The sequence below is a fragment of the Prosopis cineraria genome, unplaced genomic scaffold (genome assembly GCF_029017545.1).
Source record: "Prosopis cineraria cultivar Desert tree isolate PC_DT_omini unplaced genomic scaffold, ASM2901754v1 PC2, whole genome shotgun sequence".
Lineage (NCBI taxonomy): Eukaryota > Viridiplantae > Streptophyta > Magnoliopsida > Fabales > Fabaceae > Prosopis > Prosopis cineraria.
Genome location: NW_026555333.1, coordinates 415,332 through 437,826, shown reverse-complemented (window position 1 = coordinate 437,826; position 22,495 = coordinate 415,332). Strand labels below are relative to the sequence as shown.

General features: G+C 38.9%; 1 protein-coding gene and 1 pseudogene across 6 annotated transcripts; one reads left to right on the top strand and one right to left on the bottom strand.

The window, feature by feature from the left end:
• LOC129303903 (ubiquitin-like domain-containing protein CIP73) lies at positions 1-18,086 on the bottom strand. Of its 6 annotated transcripts, XM_054943488.1 has the most exons (19): positions 17,970-18,061; positions 16,620-16,741; positions 16,346-16,463; positions 15,801-15,905; positions 15,576-15,694; positions 15,408-15,488; positions 14,635-14,820; positions 14,473-14,542; positions 14,239-14,393; positions 12,796-12,960; positions 12,639-12,710; positions 4,675-4,795; positions 4,290-4,607; positions 4,060-4,211; positions 3,759-3,980; positions 1,345-1,528; positions 938-1,269; positions 453-608; positions 1-339 (listed from the first exon to the last, which is right to left on the bottom strand). In XM_054943488.1, the coding sequence occupies exons 1-19, from the start codon at positions 18,049-18,051 to the stop codon at positions 274-276; spliced, it is 2,826 nt and encodes a 941-aa protein (XP_054799463.1). In that variant the 5' UTR covers positions 18,052-18,061; the 3' UTR covers positions 1-273. The 6 variants fall into 6 exon arrangements, with proteins under 6 accessions (XP_054799463.1, XP_054799460.1, XP_054799458.1 ...); XM_054943485.1 differs by having other exon boundaries at positions 938-1,528; positions 16,620-16,822; positions 17,970-18,086; XM_054943483.1 differs by having other exon boundaries at positions 938-1,528.
• A 965-nt stretch (positions 18,087-19,051) lies between these two features.
• Positions 19,052-22,361, top strand: LOC129303269 (alcohol dehydrogenase-like 7; annotated as a pseudogene).
• The last annotated feature ends 134 nt before the right edge of the window (positions 22,362-22,495 follow it).

The following is a 22,495-nucleotide window of genomic DNA, read 5'->3' as shown; positions in this document are numbered from 1 at the left end:
TGTTCAATATAATATATATATATATATATATATATATGTGTGACAAGCGTCAGTCGGGTGGTGTACTTTTGAACTTCCACACGAAGCCGTCTGGAAGTCCATCAAAATGATCGAGACCAACAAATAATTTTGTGTGGGGGGGGGGGGGGGGGCGGGGGCACCCATGGACGCCCAAACTCATTCTTTACAAGGGCTTTCAGAACGGCCAACAGCTGTTGAATCAATGTGTATCAGCAAACAAGAAAACAAATAAGCTTCCAGCTGGAATTGTAACTAGTCTCGCCCAGAATTCCCATTCAGCCGCCGACTAACATCGTGTCGTAACATCTCCATATAGTCCTACACAACCAAAAGAACAGGAATATAATGAAATATCATGCTGTCTGCATGAAAATAATTTGGCACTGCATGCAGCAGCTTCCAGCGAATAAATGACATGAAGGGCAACTTACACCGGGAAGATACTCATCACTACACAACTCATCCAGAAGACCACCATAAGAACTTCCCCCTCTGGATAGCCGAATAGCATTTTCCACCACCGCACGGAATACATCTGATCGTGTACTAACGTGTTCCATCCTCTCTACCACTGGTTGGAGATTGATCTAGAATATGCAAGAGATTAAGAAACAATCAGAATAAAAAGCAATTTTTTTAAATCTTAACCTCGAAAAATAAATAGAAGCGTGCAGATCCTAAAATCACCGTTTCCTACGGTTTAATCCGTTAGCACCATTTTTCACTTGCTTTTAATAAAGAGTGAGTTACGGCCAAAAGATGGGGTTATTAAACAATTTTCTCCTGTGGGAATCAGAGATCTTTGAAGGTCACACACGTGACTTGCAGAAAACCTATTTTCCTTTTCATATCAGAGAATTAAAAACTAGGAAGTGCAATGCTGCAACCAAAGCCTTTTTGTTGGTAATATACAAACCTGTAAACTCTGATGATCAAAGTTTTCATCTCTGCCATGCGTTCCATCACCATAGAGTGCCTGGGGATCCCTCCTTTCAGCAGGGAATGACTGAGGAGTTCCACCTCCAAGAGCTTGAGATACAATGGGTATCATCTGTTGGAGCATCCTTGAAAAGTCAATGCCACTACCTTGCCCTCTTTCCATTCCAGCAAACATATTCCCCATATCCTGACTGCCAACCTGTTGGGCAATTTGATTGACAGTGTTCCTCATCTGTGGGCTCTGTGTGAACTGCTGCAACATGTTCCTCAAGATATCAGGTGAGCCGACTCCAGTCTGCTGTGAAACCCCTGCTAACAAACCATTCAAAGCAGGGCTATGCAAGACCTGAGACATAACACCAGCCACATCAATCTGGCCATTACCAGGAGAAGGGGGCACTTGGGATGGACCATTAGCATTTCTCTGGTTCATAGAAGTTCCATGACTTGCAAGAGCTTGCAATATATTATGCCCACTTGTCCTGGCTTGCTGATGTTGATTACCTGAAGAACTGGCTGATCCATCATCAGCACCTCTATCTACAGGATGTTGCAGTCTCATTCTCCTCTGTTTTGGATCATACATTTTATTTAATAACAGAAGCAACAACAATAATTTGTGTAACAACATAAAACAATGAGTGTCATTGTGTGAAGATGAGTCAGAATATAGTCATGCAATGCAGTAAATGTTGAAGCAGAAATTTGACGGAGTTTGTAAACATATTGAGATAAAATTTAATTTGTCTCTTTAGCTTCTACTGATTCTGTTCTCTTTTCTATCTCATTTTATTACCACAAGAAAAATCCATCAGATTTCTCTCTGCACAGAAAAATAATTACATCTTAGATATATTAATAAAAGCAATCTCAGACATTCTGTTTTGGAGTTCGGAGATGAAACAGCCTGTGGCACAGTTAAAACTCAACTTCTATGCAGGACATAGGGGGCTTGTGTGGGCTTTCAGAAGTAGTGAGACATCAAAGAACCTAATAAGACCATTCAAGCCAAGGACCTCTCCAAATCCATTCCAACATTCAAAAGCCTGCAGGCTAAATTTAGCTGTTCCCGTCCCATTAAATTCCACACCTTACTACCCGTCTGAGCATGATCATAGATCTCTTTATACTTCATGACTTAGGGCTGTGCATTAGCCAGGAAGCCTGGTCTTGGCCTAGCTAGTTGGGCTGGACACCAGGCTAGGGTCAAACCTGGCCTAACACAACCCACGCATACATGTATCTTTAAAAAAAAAAAATTGGCTAAAATAAATTACTTTATAGTATTCTTGTTGTTAGTATTTTTATGTATTATATTGTTTTTAAGATTATCATGGACATTTCTCGTGATTTCAATTTTTCTAATCTTTTTCAAAATTTAAAATTTATTTTTTAACTTTATATCATATATAAATAATGGATAATTGTTAAGCATATGAAATTTAACAAATATTACTTTTAATCCTAGTATTAGTTTGGGAGAATTACTGCCGAGTCCCTCACAATCGATTCCAAATACCCTAAAGTCCCATGATATGCACAAATTACTGTCAAATCCCAAGCCCCTTAATTGTTAATAAGTTTATTATGCAATTATAAAAATTTTATTTTATTTTTAATAAATCACTCCACCTCCTTCATCTATCTTACTCTGAAATCTTGATGGATGCCAACATAACAAAAAACCCACAAAAGTGGCTACAAAGAATTGAACAAGGCTAAATTGAACAACAAAGCAAAAAATGCAAAGACCAAACTCTCGATATTCTAGGTCAATATCGGTGGGATTTTCTGGCACATCACCTTCTCTTTCTGGCAGTTGCGGTTGAAGGTTGGGGTCAATTCACAGCTAGCAAATTCTCCTGGTAGAGGAAGAAAACAGGGTAAGAGATGAATGGCGAAAATGAATGGAGGCGCAATGGTCAGGACAGTGAGTAGAGAAGAAGGGAAGTCTTAGGAAGAAGCAGAGTAATCATGAAGAACAAGAAGAATGTTGAGGGTGAGACAGGGAGGGGAGAGAGAGATAGCTTAGGGGACACTGTGGGTGGATGGGAGAGAGAGACAGATAGATGAAATAGGAAGGGTTTGTTGGTGTTGCCGTGTTGGTGCAGATGTGATGTGCTAGAGGGAAAGAGGTGAAGGAGAAGGGGTGGTTTATGAAAAATAAAATAATATAAGGATATTTTTGTAATTGCACAATAAACTTATTAATAATTAAGAGGATTGGGACTTGGTAGTAATTTGTACATTTCATGGGACTTTTGGGTATTTGGAATCATTGTAAGGGACTTGGCAATAATTCTACCAATTGGTTTTATAAGAAATTTATTTTAAATAATTCTAACTATATTTTTGTTGATTAATAAAACTTTTTATGTTTTTAAAATATTTTCTAAAATTATTTTTGGGTTGGGCCAAAGAACATGCACATTGGGTTGGGGTAAAACCCAGGCCATGTGCACCCTTACTTCATGTTTGTCTTGCGTTTATGTGTTCCTCATAATTATATACAAAAATTTTTTATCCTTGCGTGTTCTTGTCATATTTTGCAAAATTATTGAAAACAATATATTACAAAACTAAAATCATATGGAATTGCATATCTAGACTATCAGGATGGCAAAAAAAGGAACTGTTATTAATTATATTACTTTAGTACTGTGTTATCAATGATAAAATGTCTTTGAAAAAAATAACATAGGAGCAACCATATTCCTAAGCATTTTGTGAATGTGAAAATAATATTTTTACTGAGTTAATCCAAATCTCACACATAAAGAGATAAACTATAAGCTGACCTTATGCCCCAAGCCACTCGCACCCAGTCCAAGGGGAACAGCTTTGGCGCTTTCAGTTGCATGTTTTTCACCAGCAGATGGAGCATTTTCTTGTGCATTTTCTGGCTTTGATATTTTTTCTCCTCTTGACCAACTTAATGAATCTTGATTGGAAGAGCCAAATGTGTTGCTCAAAACACCTCCCCCCTCATTCTTACAAGTTTGGGCTGCCTCATGCTGGGGCTGGAAGTGATTGAATGGTTAGATATTTGCCAATTAAAAATAATGATTGCTGGGGATAGAAGGGATCCAGGATTAATACCTGACATACTCCACTTTCAGATGTGCAAGCAACTGAAGACACCCTGGAAGCTTCAACAGCATTCGCCTCCATGGTATCTAGCTGTTCATTTCCAGTAGCAGGTTGTGATTCCCTTCCAACAGGCAAGTCCCGGTTGGTTGACTCCACTTGACCTGTTTAGATACAAAAACAATTATGAGAATCAATGGCCATTGAGATTGCTTATATAGGAGCAATAAATTGGTAGCCACCTGACAGAACTGTATTATCTCCTTGCATATTTCCAAAAATGTGTCTAGCACGAGAATTGATTTCAGCTATAACAGATGATAATGCAACTGAATCAGAAGGCGGTTGTGAAGTAGAAACACCACTGGATTGCATACCACTACTGGTCCCAGTGCCAGGAGGGTATGAAGGTACAGCTGCAGCAATGATATTTCTCACAGGTAAAGCATGCATTGAACCTAAATCACCAGAACCAGGAGCATTCCGACGTTCATTTGATACCCCTTCCCCATTATTTGGCCTAGAACCAATTGCCGAAACAATTGGTGAAAGAGAAGTTCCTGGTAGCATGCGAAGTTAATGCAGGGTTGCACTTTTAAAGTCAATGAAACAACTAATTTGATTTACCAGCATGTATATGGATGTTTACATTCCGAGGGGCATTTCCAACACCAACTGTACCAAATGTTGCCGGAGTTGAAGAAGGAACAGAACCACCAAACAGGGAGCTTGTTTGAAGTGGGAAAGGCTGCAAGACCAGAAATAATCACATTAAGTGCTGGCTTCATCGATTCAGAGAGTGACCATCAAATGTGCTACTGATTTCAAGAATTAACTTGAGCCAGTGTGGAACAGTGAATGATCTGGAACCTCCATACAATTATAACACGTTATAAACCAATTTGCAGTGATGTGATCAGAATGCACCAGAATGGCAGAAAGACAGACTCTGTTTTAAGAGATTCCAAAACAAGGTAGAATAGCAAGACAATAAGTAACGGATATTCCAATACTAAATTCAACAACACTGCTATCCCCAATGGGAAAATGAATAGGATATATCACACAAACCAGTGTCCATGAGAGCAAAAGAGTTTGGCACCCACAAAAAAGTTGCTTATTGAAATCAAATTACACCATATTTGAAGCTTTAAATAGCACTTTGATTTCTATGCCCTGCAAAAGCAGCATACTGTAGAAATTTTGCCGCATGCAGTGATGTAGAATGGGAAGGAAGGGGGAGAGAGGGAATAGAGGATGGAGAACAGCAAGATGAAATTTCAATCCAAATCAAATCTAAAAGGTAAGTCCAATTAAAACAGAAATCCTAAATCTAACTAATTCTATACCCCATGATGCAGCCATTTTTTTGGTTCACTAGGGAGAAATCACTTTGATGCCATGACTGCTATTTATTTATTTGTATGTGATAGAGCTGGTGATTCCCAAAAGATTTTCCTGTCATTTCCTAAGGCTTACAGTAGACAATCTAGGCAGGGAGGTGATTTAGAGAAGACTAAGACCAGTGGTCAAAAGGTTTATTTGAAGGTTTATAACTAAAAGATTCAAATGATAAAAGAGAAGTCAGGTTAGGTGTAGCCTAGGATATGGGTAGTGTCAGTAGTGTCAGTAGGGGTAATGACTAATTTTTGACTCTTTAAATGTGTACTTCTGTGATGAGGGATGGAGAGGACTGTTTGGAGAATTGTGGTCAAGTGAGGAGAGTTCTGGCCTCTCGAATGCCAGATTAGGGGTGGAGAAGATCATCTTTTCTTGATCATTTTATCTTTCTACTTCAGTTTGTATTTGTGAGAGACCAATGTTCCTTTTGCTGCTCAGACGGTGTAGATTATGTTGTTTCACGCTCTGTACTTGCCATCTGTGTGTAGTTTGAGTCTTTATTTTGATTGTAATCCCACTCTATTGTTCAGCAATAGTAATTGTTAGTTACATTTACAGTGTATTTTCTGGTTTTGCTTATTTTTAAGCTTAATAGACTAGAGGGTTCCATCATTTGGTATCAGAGCAGTTGATCTGAGGGAGAGAAGGAAAAAAAAAAAGTATGGCAAACTTGCGAAAAGAACTTGTAGTTACAGCAGCTGAGATGTCAAAATTGTTGAAAAATATAGGGGAAAGAATAGAGGAAATGCAGAAGAAATTAGAGAAGTGCACAAAGATTTAAGACAAGGAGATGCATGTTGAAGAGAAGAAATCAGAGGAAGATGCTGTAAGTGAGAAAAAAGATGAGAAGAAACCAGCCGAGCAAGAAACAGAGGGAGTTATGGAGGTTGAAGAAGGAGGAGGAGCGAAAGAGTCTAGTGCAGAACAACAGTTAAATTCATCACCTTTTTCACAAAAAGAGAAGCTTGAAGGTGCTTTTGTTGACAACCCAAAAGAAGATATGAAAGTCTTGAAACATGTAGAATCTCAAGTCTGGGATGCTGTCAAAACTATGCTAAAAATTCCCATAGATGTCCAGCAAGCATATGTCACAGCAGAAGAAACAAAGAAGGAAATGAAGAGAGCATGGGATGTTGAGAAGGCTCCAGCACAGCACTGGAAAAATTATGGGCACGGAAGCATCTGGGTAAAGGCCGAAGATGATGATGGCAAGGAGGCTCAAGAAGAGACATATGGTGCAGACAAGAGAAGCCAGCGACTGCTAGGCCAGTCATTGCAATCAGTTGAGGAAGAAAACGAGCAAGGTAGGGAAAAAATAAATGAGTCTTGGATCAGGTAGGTCAAATTAGTTGGGGTAGAAGCCCTAAATTTGACAAGAGGATAAAAATTGAAGGACCTGTTTGCAACATACGTGAGGCCCAAATGCACATCAGTTGGGGAAGACACCCTCAATTTGATGAGAAAATAAATATTGATGGGCCAGTTAACATAAGTAAGGCCCAAATGCCCATTCAATTTTTTAACCCTAGAGATACGTACACTAAACTGCTTGCCAAAACGCACCATCAAAGGATAGGGAGAGAGTCTTCATTCAATACAGCATCGACCCATCTAGAGAAATTTTCTTACCTCTTCAATGTCGACATGGCATGAAACGGTGGGTATAAGGTTGTTCTTTATCATGATTGGGTGCCAAGCGCCGCAGTTTCTGCACGTCCCACTTATCTTCTCAAGGGTTTGGGTTTGTTTAGAGAAAATTTCTGGGTTATTGAGATTTTTGAAGACACATGTTGGAGAAAGCATATACCTCTGCAATTTTTCTCGTAGAGGAAAAGCAACAGTGAGCAAGCCAAGAGCGTCTTCCATTCTGTCCAAGTGCAAAAAGATGCTCGGGACTAATTACTGGGCTTTTTCATTTGAGCACATTGAAGCACTAAAGAGGCTCCAGGTGAACATGTACACCTATATTCTATTTGTGTTCTTTTTTATGGTTGAAATTACCCACTTGTTGGAAGTGAGGGGCAAGGGGGCTAAATTTTCTCTCATAAGTAGCACCAGTTCAGCAACAAGGGGCAAGATGGAGGCAACTATTGGCACTAGAAGACTGTTTTGGCTGAGCAGTAGAGACCAGCAGAACAGGCAAATCAGGCCTCTAGAATTGCGGTTAATGGCTGAAACTGAAGATAACAAGGGAAGAATATTAGAGAAAGAGAGGGTGGCCTCGCTTCTAGGTGCTATTTCTATATTGCTTCACTTTAGATGCTGTCACCACTCATGCAAAAGCAAGAATGGCAGCAACAAGGGAATTTCAGGGACGAGAAAATTTTCTAGGCTCAGAATCCTTGATCTCGATATTGAAGACTTGGCCCCCTGCTTATGAGTCTGAAAATTTTCCAGATCTGCAGCAAACTTTTGTTTGGCAGCTTGTGATTCTTTTCATTTGGGATGAAGGTAACAGAGGCGAAAATTACCGAGGCAAAAGTTACATTTCAGCTATAGTGTTTAAGCATGAGGCTGAAGATTGTTCTCTTGTTGAACAAAAAGGAAGTGGAGGAGCTATAAAAGAATATACTTGGGTCATATAACACCATCTTCAGACAATCTGCATTTTGCTACAACAAAGAGGGCAACTAGTGCAGAAAAGGGGATGAAGTGCTGCGATATTAATAATATCACAGTTCTTGGCAGTCCAAATTCTAGCATGGTTTTTTGTGTTCTAGGTTCCCAAAGGATTCAAAGTCCATACAAATATAGTTGTATCGAGAAACCTTAAAATGGAGAGATCTCAGCAAGAGTGGTTTCACAACAGTGGCAACCAGATATATCATTGGCTAGAGATTCTTCAAGAACACAAGAGAAGCTGAGCTGTTTGGGGAGGAAATTGCCAATACTTTCTAATTCTCACCTTGAGGACAAGGTGAAGTTTCAAGGGGAGGGTACTGATAGAGCTGGTGATTCCCAAAAGATTTTCCTGTCATTTCCTAAGGCTTACAGTAACTCCGCCTATGTTTATAGCCGGTCCCAAGCCCGGGTAAAGGAGGAGGGTTGTGTTAGGCCATCAACAGCCAATGTAAAAATTTGTTGAATCTATCATGAACATGGACAATAGACGTTATAATGTTAATGCTAGGTCGTTGCCCGTAAGTAACGCGCTGCATGGCTCGAGTACAGTGATAAGTGAGTTAGAGCCGCTGCATCGGCGCCCGGATGTAGTGTTAAATGAGCAAGGGCTACCGCGTCATTCTGGACGCACGCGGCTAAAGAAGTTAGTCCATAGAGCAAAATTAGATTTGGTACTTGGAATGTTGGGACATTAAATTGTAAATCTGTAGAGGTTGTAGGGGTTATGATTCAAAGGAAAATCAATATCCTTTGCTTGCAAGAAACAAAATGGCGTGGAGAAGGAGCTAAGGATATTCAAGGTTTCAAACTTTGGTATACAGGAAAAGTAAGTGCACGCAATGGAGTAGGCATCATTATAGATAAGGAGTGGAAGAAGAACGTTGTAGAAGTTAGCAGAATTGGAGACAGAATTATTTCTTTAAAAATGATAATTGGACGTGAGACTGTTAATATTGTTAGCGCTTATGCGCCGCAAGTCGGGACAGAAGCCAGTCTTAAGGAATTATTTTGGGAGGATCTGGAGGGGTTGATTCGACACATACCACAGAGTGAAAAGATTTTTATTGGAGGAGACTTTAATGGGCATGTCGGGAGGGAAGCTGGTCAGTATGCGAGGGTGCATGGTGGTTTTGGTTTTGGAGAGCTAAACAATGAAGGGCAAACTCTTCTTGATTTCTCATTGGCGTATGATTTTAAGATTGCCAACACTTGTTTCAAGAAGAGAGATGAGCATCTCATCACTTACAAAAGTGGAGCCTCAAGGTCGCAGATTGATTTTCTTTTGGTTAGGAACACAGATAGAAAACTTTGTAAAAATTGTAAGGTGATCCCTGGAGATGCTGTAACGACACAACATAGGGTCCTAGTCCTTGATGTGTGTATTATGAGTAAAATCCAAAAACGTCGACAAGTAGTAACACCAAAGATTAGGTGGTGGCAATTAAAAGGTGAGAAGCAAGATATTTTCAAGCGAAATCTTTTGGATAAAGGAATTTGGGATTCTCAGGGAAGTGCTAACATCATATGGGAGGATATGGCTAAAAAGATACGGGAGGTTGCAAAAGTAGTTTTGGGAGAATCGAAAGGTTCTGGTCCGAGAGATAAGGAGTCTTGGTGGTGGAATAATAGTGTACAGGACAAAATCAAGTATAAGAAGAACTGTTTTAAAGCCATACATTTGTGTAACAATGAGGAAAATTGGGAGAGGTACCGTATGGCTAAGAAGGAAACTAAGAGAGCTGTGGGTGAAGCTCGTTCCAAAGCTTTTGAAGAATTTTATAAGAACCTTGAGACGAAGGAAGGAGAGCAAAATATTTATAAGATTGCCAAGAGTAGGGAAAGAAAATCAAGAGATCTAGAACAGGTAAGGTGTATTAAGGATGAAGAGGGAAGAATTTTAGTTACAGATGATGAAATTAAAAATAGATGGGAGACTTATTTTTCTAAACTTTTCAATGATGGAGAGGATTCATCTAGTAACTTGGAGGATTTAGTAACTGGTGAAGGAGAACAAAATTTGTCATTCTATCGAAAAATACGTGATAAGGAGGTAAAGGAAGCTCTTAAGAAAATGGCAAATGGTAGAGCTAACGGACCTGATTGTATATCTATCGAAGCGTGGAAATGTTTAGGTGAAGAAGGGGTGAGATGGTTAACTAAGTTATTTAATGTGATTTTACGGTCCAAGAAAATGCCTGATGAGTGGAGGAGAAGTACATTAATTCCTATTTATAAAAATAAAGGAGATATTCAGAATTGTACTAACTATAGAGGGATTAAACTCATGAGCCACACAATGAAATTGTGGGAGAAAGTAATTGAGCACAGGTTGAGATTGGAGACAAGTATTTCTGAGAATCAATTTGGTTTTATGCCAGGTAGATCAACTACAGAGGCAATTTATCTACTAAGGGGATTAATGGAAAAGTATCGTTGTAAAGATAAAGATCTACACATGGTTTTTATTGATTTGGAAAAAGCTTATGACCGTATACCAAGAGAAGTGCTTTGGAAAGCGTTGGAAAAAAAAGGAGTACGGATTGCTTATATTAAAGCCATACAAGATATGTATGAGGGGGTAAAAACTAGTATAAGAACGCCTAGTGGTCAAACAAAGGATTTTCCTATAAAGATTGGACTACATCAGGGATCATCTCTGAGTCCTTATTTGTTCAACTTGATTTTAAATGTTTTGACGGAACATATTCAAGAGGAAATCCCGAAATGTATGCTCTTCGCGGATGATATAGTTCTTATAGCAGAGACAAGAGAAGAGGTTAATTGCAAACTCGAGTTATGGAGGAGGACATTGGAGTCGAAAGGTTTTCGTCTGAGTAGAAGTAAGACGGAATATTTATATTGTAAATTTGGTAAAGGACTATTCGAAAATAATTTGGAAGTGAAATTGGGAGATCAAATCATACCTCAAGTGGAAAAGTTTAGATATTTGGGAGCCATTATTCAAAATGATGGCGAAATCAGTGGAGATATTTCACATAGAATTCAAGCTGGGTGGTTTAATTGGAGAAAAGCTAAAGGAGTTATTTGTGACCGTAAGGTGCCTAATAAACTTAAAGGAAAGTTTTATCGTACTGCTATCAGACCGGCAATGTTATATAGTAGTGAATGCTGGGCTCTAACGGGACAGCAAGAGCATAAAGTTGGAGTAACAGAGATGAGAATGTTACGATGGATGTGCGGACATACACGTAAAGATAAAATTCAAAATGAGCACATACGTGAAAAAGTGAGGGTGGCACCTATTGAGGAAAAAATGGTAGAAAATCGGTTGAGATGGTTTGGGCATGTACAAAGAAGACCAAGGGAGGCACCAGTGAGAAGAGTGGAACATATAACTTTGAGTCCGATTAAGAGAGGTAGAGGAAGGCCTAAGAGAACACTCTTGGAAGTTGTTGAACGTGATCTCTTAATTAATAATATTTCTAAAAGCTTAATAAATGATAGAGCACAATGGCGTCTTGCAATCCATGTAGCCGACCCCACCTAGTGGGATAAAGGCTTGTTGTTGTTGTTGTTGTTTCCTAAGGCTTACAGTAGACAATCTAGGCAGGGAGGTGATTCAGAGAAGACTAAGGCCAGTGGTCAAGAGGTTTATTTGAAGGTTTATAACTATAAGATTCAAAAAGAAAAGTCAGGTTAGGTGTAGCCTAGGATATGGGTAGTGTCAATAGGGGTAATGACTACTTTTGACTCTTTAAATATGTACTTCTGTGATGACGGATGGAGAGGACTGTTTGGAGAATTGTGGTCAAGTGAGGAGAGTTCTGGCCTCTCGAATGCCAGATTAGGGGTGGAGAAGATCATCTTTTCTTGATCATTTTATCTTTCTACTTCAGTTTGTATTTGTGAGAGACCAATGTTCCTTTTGCTGCTCAGACGGTGTAGATTATGTTGTTTCACGCTCTGTAATTGCCATCTGTGTGTAGTTTGAGTCTTTATTTTGATTGTAATCCCACTCTATTGTTCAGCAATAGTAATTGTTAGTTACATTTACAGTGTATTTTCTGGTTTTGCTTATTTTTAAGCTTAATAGACTAGAGGGTTCCAACAGCATGCAAACATATTCAGCTTCACAATAATTTAACATCAATTCCACACTCGTATAAACTCTTCATTGACAGCTTACATGATTAACAATATTTATCGAAATTTTATATAAACTACTTCCTCTACACTCTCTAGCAATGATCACTGTATGCCATTAACAAAGTCCAATATAAAATACTTTTCCCAATAAGTACTCAGGACAGGAAGATTTGAAACCAGAAACAGTTATCAAGTTTCATGTGCAATAAATATTGCCTTATAACCACATAACTGTGACAGTTTTAAAATTTGAAAATTGATTCTACACAAACAAATAACTATCCTCCTTTCAACTTTAAACAATCCATTTGATTTAGAAAGAGTGCTATGTTCAAAGTATTCATTGCATGTTAACCATCCTCAGGTTCCACAATCAAGTATGCATGTAAAAATGTTCCCGCATCAGCATTAATGAGAATAGATCGATACAACCAGAACATAAACAAAAGAGAATGGCAAACCTGCACCATTATAGGATTAGGTCCTGATGGCGAAATATAAACAGCAGGCCCAGCATTGACAGCAGACTCTGCCTGAAAAATTAAGATGATCTTAATGAATAATATGCCTCACAGCTTAACCTAAAGCAACCCCATATAGAATAGGAAGACAACATACAGAAGACTGTCCCATACGCAGTGTCAAGATTGTACGGCCAAGCTCAAGTAGAAATGCACCCAAGTGCTGCAAGGCAAGTCCTATTTGCATTGCCTCAGACTGTATTTGACCCCTTATATTTGGATCAGAAGTAGTTCCCTCGCGTTCCAAGCGTCCTGCAATATGCTAGATTTACAAATTACAAATTAACAACAATCAGATGATAAGATATAAGTTAAATATAGCAATATTAATAATGTAACTTGCAACAATAATAATTTTTTGTATTCAGAAGTGACGTCTAACTTTAAAGACAGAATATCTCTTTATTAATCAACACATGCAGGATAGAAACAACTTCTAAAGGATGAACTCAAAAGGGCAAATCACCTAGGTAAATACAGGCCAGAGACAGAACTGCGGGATTGTATAATCATACATAAATAAATCGTATGTAAGGAACAACATGAGAAAATTTTGTTTATTGAGCGTGCACTAGATTCATCTCTCAAATATCAGATTGTTTACCAATCCAATTAGAATTGATAAGACATGGCATCTAAAAGATGATATCAATGCATAAATGGCACAATGGAATAAAATGCGTCCCAGAGTTTTGCAATTAAGGCGTTGTAACATCATTGGTCTCTTCAACATCAATAGTTGGTAAAAAAAAAAAAAAGTCAATAGAAAACCAGCATCTGCTAGAATTAGCATATTCCCGTAATTGCAGACAAGGATGTAAGGATTAGGATCAATAAAAACATGATTTTTAGTAGGTCCATGATGTTTTCAAGCATCAAGTACATCAACTGATAGAAGAAAAACCTTATACAGAAACGATTCTTTTCTTTTCAGCCTCACATCAATCAATATTTTACCGCTTACTCCCCCCGGTCCTAATAAGACACTTTCAACCATTTCACGCATTTTAAAAAAAGTTAGTTTTTTTTTTCTTCATATCATTAAAAAGTAAGATATACTCTTATTTTTACCCTTGACTTTAAATAATAATACAACTATATTAAATACCTTTATGCTAATCAAGAATGGGTAAAATTGAAAAAAGTGGTTTAATTATTACAAGGTGTCCTATATTTTGGACCAAAAATTACTTCTAAAAGGTGTCTTATATATAAGACCAGAAGAAGTACCTCTTAAAGTAGGCTCAACATATAATCCATTTTGGCATCTTTTAGCACCAAAGCACATGTATTCTCCAAAGGTAAAAGTGACTAAGAAAATAAAACTAGACCATTTAATCCATGACCAGGAATTTTCTAGCAAAATCCTTTTCAATTTCATATTTGCGTTCTTATAAACTCCAGCATATATCCCTTCCTCCCAGTAAAATTTATGCTACCACTCACAACAAATCCCCACAAATTGCATACAGCAAAAACATGCTTATTTCATTGGGAGGGAAAGGTTTCTATATTTCTGAAAGAGAGATGAGTTGATTACAGATAGTGCAGCAATAGCATGGCCACTGAGCAGCCTTTCAGCACGATGCAAGACAGCAGTCAATGCTTCAACTGTTGGCAACCCTTGTGGGTTGGAGGGTAATTCCACCTGTGTTTGCTCTCCTCCACTCGTTGAAGATGAATTTGTCTGATAACCTGCTTGAGAAAATCGAACTAATTAAAATATGGTCTTTTCCAATCTGGAATGTCACTGCAATGAGCTCTGTATCATCACCATTTTGTGATAGTGTCTGCTCCATGCGATTTATAAACTCAGAAAGAGTATCCAGTGAATGAGGAATTGGCTGGTATTAAGGGAACAATTAAAACATAATGTTAATAAATGTGAAGACAATTAAGAAGGCCGGCTGTAAATAAAAGAAGCTTATGTTCTTACTGCACTAAGTGATGGCACAGTTACGGATCCTGCAGCCAGAGGAATCTGAACTACATGAGGTAAAGATTGGAATGGTTGGTTAGGAAATGTCTGTCCAGTCTGAGCTTGATTTCCTAATGGGTTCTGATTTTGAGGATGCATTCCGCCAGCTTCATTCCCAGAAGGACCCTGAGTAGATGGATTTGGCTCCAGATAAGAAATACACCCAGTGAGTTTAAAAGAATAACAATGAAGGAGGGCATGTGGCATGCTAGCAAATGATGACAGAAAAGATAATTCTATGATCTAAAACAGTTCTACTTAACAAATGTTAGCAAATCAGAGGAACTAAATAAACTAAAGATGCTAATACAATAGCATAAAAATGTGAATCCAAAGGTAGTAACATAAGAACAACTCTTAAGATGCTTAACATTAAGTGGATGACAAAATGTTCACGAAGAAAAGCCAGCTAAATAAAGTAGATGCTACAACACCTTGATCAGTCAATGAACAAGGTAAATGGAAGTCTAGAAAGAAAGAAAGACAGAAATACGCAGCAATTTTCTAAAAGAAATAAACTAAAATAAAAAACATCAAGCAAAGATCAATAGAGCTTACTTCAGAATAATTCATGGCTTAGATGATTAACAATTTACATTCCATGACCAAGTGGCATTTACCACTCAAATGATTATTCGCTAACTTTTTAGTTTTTTGAAAGAAAATTAACGGATTGAGAGGAAGATTATAGCTATGCACGGTTATTTTTCCAGACAACAAGTGATACTTACTGGAGAAGACTGTGTACCATTTGTAACACCACCAGTGCTCTGCCCACCAATTCCAATAGAGTTCAAAACTGCCCCAATGACCTGGAAGCATATTTTAAGATATCTGAAAACTTGATGCAAAAAAGCATATACACGCTAACTACTCGAATGTAGTGTTGAAGAACGCACCCGACTAAGGTCAGGAACAATTCCTTCACCTTGGTCCCCCACATTAAAGGTCCCTAGAACAACACTGTGTGAAATTTGCCCAGCACGGTTACGATGCGCCCCAGAGCTTGCATCATTTCCTTCCATACATATAAAATTAATAATTGGTTAGTACAATAGAAAGATGATCTGCAGAAATTCTCAAGAACTGTAAAAGAACAAAGGGAAGGCAGTCTTAACCTTTACCTCGGTTTCCATTTGTACCAGTTGTCTCACCAGAACTGGTACCAGGAGTCTGTGACTGGTTCAGCTGCCTTTGAACCAAATGCAATGTATCCCCATGCTCAATGTCTGAGTAAAATTGGCTAAGGATCATGTTATAAAACAGACAAACAATATAAAACATGCTTTGGTATAAATCATCCATTCATAGAGTTAAACCAACAAAGAACAAGTATCACAATTTCCAGATTCCTGAAGGTAGAATAGTTCAAAAAAGGGGCATAAATGATAGAAATAAAGTGCTGTAGCAAATGTTTATATCAGATTGCTTCATTCAATATACATAAACCATACACTGAAATGTACATAAGGTACCATTCACACCAACAATTAGCTAAATTGCTCCGCAAAAACAATGCAACCATAATTACAATTTATAAGTATTAAATCATTCTTTATCCAACTATTCTGTTCCATATGTCATTCAAGAATACACTGTCATGCAATAACAAGTAATATCCACTAAACCTGAATCTGAGAGGAAGAATAATAATTGAACTGAAGGATACGATACTCAGAAAGAATATGATTATCCTTCAAGACTTTCCCCCTGAATATTAACCGCTGCTGACCTACTGGAACACCAATTTCATCGGCTATTTTCTCCTTCAACAATGAAACCAGCATCTGAAATGATTTTTCAAGAAAGATTACATATTAAAAAAAACAGGGGTTATATCGCTAAACTCTAACCCATGGGCTATAGATATTACTGTAGTATAATATGCCTTGAAAAAAGTAAAATGACAGAAATTGAGAAGATTATTAATAGCCATTACTAACGTTCTTATCCACTTGAAAACTGTAAATGTGGGAATCTAAAGTCTTGATATTGAGCTGAACGGTTGAATCAGACAATTCTGCTGAAACATTGCTAGCACCAGGACCATCGTTAGAGCTCTGGCCTGCCATTCTATAAGGTCAGATACAGACTCTTGAACCAAGGATTTCCAAAGAACAAGTGCTGCCAAAACAATTGCAAGTAGCTGCAGCACAATCCAGATGCAAAAACATATTAATTAAAAGATGCTTCTAATAGATATCCCAAGGCAAGCCCTCCTAACCACGCAGATGAAGCAATATAATATATCATGTTCAACCGTAAATATAAACAGTGTCCATGCAAAAAACGCCATACTTGTATGAGCAGTGATACTACGACTGTAAAATTCCTTTCCCCCAACTTAACCTCAAATTATCAGCTGAAATAGAAAACAAAGTGCTTAACTGCCAGTCAGAAATATGTATGCCCTTTCTACTCTACATTGTAAAACATAAATTCATTTGTGCAAAGAATGGATGCACATATAGCATCAAAGAAAGTTACATTATATCATCCCTAACAATGATATAAAATTGCAAAGCTAGTTTTCCGCCTAATGAGGACCTCCAGCTTTCCCATTTAGTCCCCTAAATCTTCATCACACCATGAAAAGTAAAATTATGTAAATAACAGCTAATTCTTTTCAAGGCAACAGTAAAATGTAGTCATTTGCATCACTTTAGTTGCCTAGTCAACCCATAGAGAACCGAACGTCATTATTACTTGGGATTAAAAGAGGTTTTGATGCCATTTCCCCACCATAAGCACAAGGAGCTATCATGAAGTTAAACAGAAACCTTAATAACAAAGTCATTAAATGGATAGTGTCATTGAGGTTTATTCGAAACATCAATCACAATCAGCAAAGGCCCTCAATACACGCGAAATCATGGAAGAAATATGCTAGTTTCTATCAATATACGCGAAAGCGTGGAAGATGAGATTTGTTAAACCCTTAAAAATGCATGAATGCTTCGGAACTGGTGAGATTTCGACAGCCTAGTTAATAAAACCACCCAAAAAAAAATCCAATATCAAAACAAAATTGATATATGCTACAGCGTCATGAATTAAGGGAAGATAGGGGGAAAAAATCCTCATACAAATAGGATCGGAGAAGGCAGTCATATTGCCATGAAGAACTACCTGAGAAGGAGCAGGGAGGGGGATTGGATGGGGCAATAGAAAGAAAGGATGCGGAATAACAAGAACGGGTTAAGCAGCTGAGATCTAAGTATCGCAACGTTTCGAAGCTTCTAGAGCTTTCGGTAAAATATAACAGGTTAGGTAATTGAAAAAATAGCGCTCACCGGAGATGCAGGCGACAATCTTTGAAGACACCAAGTCGCAAAGCGAAGAGAGGAAAGAATGCGTGACGTTGGGGCAAAACATTTACGAGCCGTCTCCACCTTGTGCATCAATTTGCGCCGTCTACGAGTTTTCGTACACTGGACCCCACTACGGCCCAATCGCCAAGGCCCAGTTGGCTCGGGTCTCATGAAATCCAGGATGAGATTGATTTGGGCTAAATTTGGGATTTAACAGTGTGCGGGAAGGGTGAGAAATTAGTTAATCTGGTCGGTTCAGTTACAAGACATAAGTAGAATAGTTTGAAGTGAGAATGTCAACTAATGATCTCTGAAAGAATTTAATTGATTGGAGCGTCCTTTATTAATATACTCCCTAAATTAAAAGAAATAGATAAAACACGCAAGAGTAAACTAATTAACTAATATAAAATTTTAATCAAATCATGGAGAGATAGGAGAGTGTGAATGGGGTGCCATAAGAAACGAATTGAGGGTCAAAACCTATTTTATATATATATTTTTTTTAAGAGTGAAACATTCCCTTTTTTTTTTTTCAAATGGTCATTGTCTCATTGAACTGTGGAGGCCACCCTCCCTCACCTCGAATCCATCCCGAACTCAACTAATCATTAATCATCGAAAAGGTGATCCGATGACGAGTGTAATTTACTATCTCTCCTTTTTCGTAAAACGTTGTCGGAAAGTTTTTTGTAGTCTCTCACGCCACATACAAATTGTATACTGCAGTAACTATTTTTTTTCCCATAAAAATACCCTAAACTACTTTATATTGTTTTCACAGAGTCATTATTGAGGTAAAAATAAACTGACAACTAGGTGAATTCGCAATAAACTTGAAGGCTAGTTCTAAAAATCATATAAATTGCCGACAAATTCAATACCATTTACTAAATTAACCATGCTGCTTAACATCCGAGAGGTGATTCAACGTAAAAGCCTCACGCCAATGAGCTGGCTTGTGCAGGATGGACCCTGGAGATGTCATCTGCTCCACGTTTCGCAGGAATAAATAATTAGCCAATCTCGTCTTAAGCTAATATAAGTTGATGGGGCCCCCTGACGTCAAGTCACACGCGGCAGGAGACGGAGACGACAAATAAAAAGCCGCGATTCCCACCCACATCGCGGAGCCAACCAACGCCTTCGGATGGTCAACTGCCAAGGTTCTTGACTGTGTTGAATCGCCATGGAAGCGACGCCATGTATCGGCAGGGAAGGGCAGCCAATCCAGTGCAAAGGTACGACAATTTGGGATTTCTCGATAACACGTTGAAATGTTGATTTCCCAGCTTCTAACCCATGAAACTGCAGCCGCCTATGTCAGAAAGCCGGCGAGCCACTGGTGATCGAGGATATCATTGTAGCACCGCCCATGGCCCGGGAAGCTCGGATTCGCATCGTATGCACCTTTCTCTGTCACAGCGACGTCACATTCTGGAGGATGGAGGTTTCCCCCTGTTAAATTAATGAACACCCTGCTATGTGAACTAAGCGAGACCCTTGTTTATGTATTTTATTTCTTGGTTATGTTTCCGTGTGGCGAAGGATCCTCCCGGAGTTCGCCTGAGAATTCTGGGCCACGAGGCTGTCGGGTAAGCTTTGGGATTCTGGTAGTTGACTTGATGTCCGGTGAAAAACTAGCCTGAGATTGGAATGGACAGGGTGGTGGAGAGCGTGGGAGAGGGCCGATGTTCCTGTCGGAATGCGGGGAGTGCGAGGACTGCAGGTCGGAGAAGAGCAACCTGTGATCGGAGGTGGGGTTCAGGGTGTCGCCGTGGATGCCCAGGCAGGAGAGCAGCAGATTCACTGACATGAGAAGCCAGCCCATTTATCACTTCCTCTTCGTTTTCAGCTTCACCCAGTACACTATCGTCAACGTCGCCAATTTGACCAGGATCCCTCCCTCCCTCCCCCCCAACAGGGCTTGCCTCCTCAGTTGCGGTGTTTCTACTGGTAATTTCCATTCCTTTGTTTTAAAATAACCGTGAACTAGGGTTCCTTTTTTTAAGCGTGGGATTACAAGTCTTGACCATACAGTGTTAAGATTCTCTTTGGATCAGTCTCAGAGTTTAATTTAGTAGTAATCTTCATATCTATATCTATAATTAACTTGATTTGATGTTCGCCTATTTTTGGATTACCTCCCCGAACCTTTATTGCTGGGCCAACTTGATGTTTGGCTGCACGCCGGAAGCTCAATGCGAAAGCGATGCTTGTCTGAACAAAGTAAATATTGTTGGTGACGCGTAGACTCGAGCTATTCGTCGTGCAATATGCGGAGTTAAAGAATTGGATTAGATGTGCGGGCACACGTTACTGTTGAATTATTGACTATTTTCAGGAGTGGGCGCTGCTTGGATCACAGCTGCCATTGAGGCAGGCTCAACGGTCGCTATATTTAGGCTGGGTTGTATTGGATTAGCTGTACGTATACCCCTCACTATATATGCTCCTTTTTCCGGGCCATTTATTTTTCTCCACCAAATACTTGGACCTTGCGGTGTTATTCTTTGTTCATGTATGCTTCACCTGCTGATATTTTTCAAAGAAAAACAAGACCCTCTCACTCATTCGTGACTATTAACTTGATGGGCAGTATATTTTTCAGTCCAAGGTATGCACTGGTGTATAATTTAAATTTATTTTTTTTATAGTTGTAGTGGTATTCTAATAATGTTATTTTCATTGACTTTCATCGTAAGATTAAAAGCATCGACTGTGTATTTTCCTGGGCAGAGGAAACATATTTTGAAATTGAAATCTCACTGTTCGAGTTGTTGGATCGAGTAGTACATGGGAGGAACAAAAATTTAAAGCACTGGACTATTTTTTTCCATGTTACCTGTGTTCCTCTCCTGCTTGTGAAATGGATTGTTTTTCACTTGCCTAAAGGTTGCGGAGGGGGCTAGGCTTTGTGGAGCTGCGCGGATTATAGGGGTGGATTTGAACCCAGACAAATTTGAAATTGGTAATCACCTGTGTCATATGATTTGATAATACCGACCGCCTCATGGCTAATATTGTTGTGATTAATCTCATGCCATTGACAGTCTGTATATGTCTCCCTGTCACAATTTGTCTCCTCACTTTTCACCCAGGCAAAAGGCTTGGAGTCACTGACTTCGTCAATTCCGGAGAATGTGGGGACAAAGCTGTTAGCCAGGTCCATCTCGCTTATCCGTTAAGCACGCAATGTCTTTGTTATTAGTACATTAAAGTCTTTCAAAATTCAAAATTCACTTGTCTTAATTAACACGATGAAAAAAATATAAATACCTAATTGGTTTTTCAAATGCAGAAAATGAGATGGCGAGTGAAATAAATGTGAAACAGGTATTAGAGATAGGACAGGTGGAGGGGCTGATTGCTGCTTGGAGTGCGTGGGGATGGCGTCGTTGGTGCATGATGCATATGCTTCTTGTCGAAGGGTCTCTCTCTGCTTGCTCATCTACTTGAAGTAGTTGAAATTTCGTTTCTGCTAATTGTCGTAATTATTAACCAAGAGAAAAAAAAGTCCATGACTGTGGATTAGAGATAGGAGTGATTGCTTTCTGTTGTGGGAAAGAGGAAAGAGAGAAGTGATTGGATGTTTTGTGGGAGGTGGAGCTTTCAATGAATAAAGTAATGGAAGGGTAATTGAAAAAAGTGATGTTTGTTGAGTGCAGGGATGGGGGAAAACAATAGTGGTGGGAGTTGACGAACCGGGATCCAAGTTAACCCTCAGTTCCTCTGAAGTCCTTCACAGTGGAAAAGTCTTTGTGGGATCCTTGTTTGGGGGACTCGAGCCCAAGACTCATATTCCCATTCTCCTCAAGCGTTATCTTGACAAGGTGATCACTTATACCTGACCCTGTAATTGTGTTCCGTCTTTTTCTTTTTATCTGCTCTTAATTTCCATCCTCTCTTCGTGTGTGTATGGTAGGAACTTTGACAGAGTCCCAGAGCAAAGGTACAGCATATTGTAAAAACAGCAATAATTCTGTCAAAGTGCCAGATCTTTTAATTAAGCCTGCCCTCAATAATTGACAGGAACTGCAGCTGGATGATTTTGTCACCCACGAGATTGACTTTAAGGACATAAACAGAGCATTTGATTTATTGCTTGAAGGACAGTGTCTTCGATGTGCGGTTTGGATGAACGAGTAAACTTGACATCCATGTCTGAACTAGAGAATTTCGGACATTACTCTTCTATTTTCTGTTGCATTCAGCAAAACACCCGCGCTCTTGAATTCCTGCGAAGTATTTGATTGTCTCATTGTTTCTCTCCGTCTAATTTCTTCTAGACTGTAACAGCGTCATTCTTGATCTCAATTCCATCCTATAGTCGCTGAGCCGAGAAAGAAATCAGAAGTAACTTTCATCTGCTTACTTTTCTTAACTCTTATGCCCCCCCCCCCCCCGGCGTCTAGTCAAGCCCGTTCATTTACTAGAGGTTTATTAAGGGCATGTTTGCTTTAGAAATTACAAAACTGAAATTAGAATAAATTCAGGCTTGCAAATTG

Bases quoted from the DNA above. Each gene is read 5' to 3' on its own strand.
- LOC129303903 (XM_054943483.1), bottom strand. From the start codon at position 18,051: ATGTTTTGCCCCAACGTCACGCATTCTTTCCTCTCTTCGCTTTGCGAC. The intron at 4,212-4,289 runs GTGGCTACCAAT...GTATCTAAACAG, and splicing joins AGATAATACAGTTCTGTCAG to GTCAAGTGGAGTCAACCAAC. The intron at 3,981-4,059 runs GTATTAATCCTG...AATCACTTCCAG, and splicing joins CTGAAAGTGGAGTATGTCAG to CCCCAGCATGAGGCAGCCCA.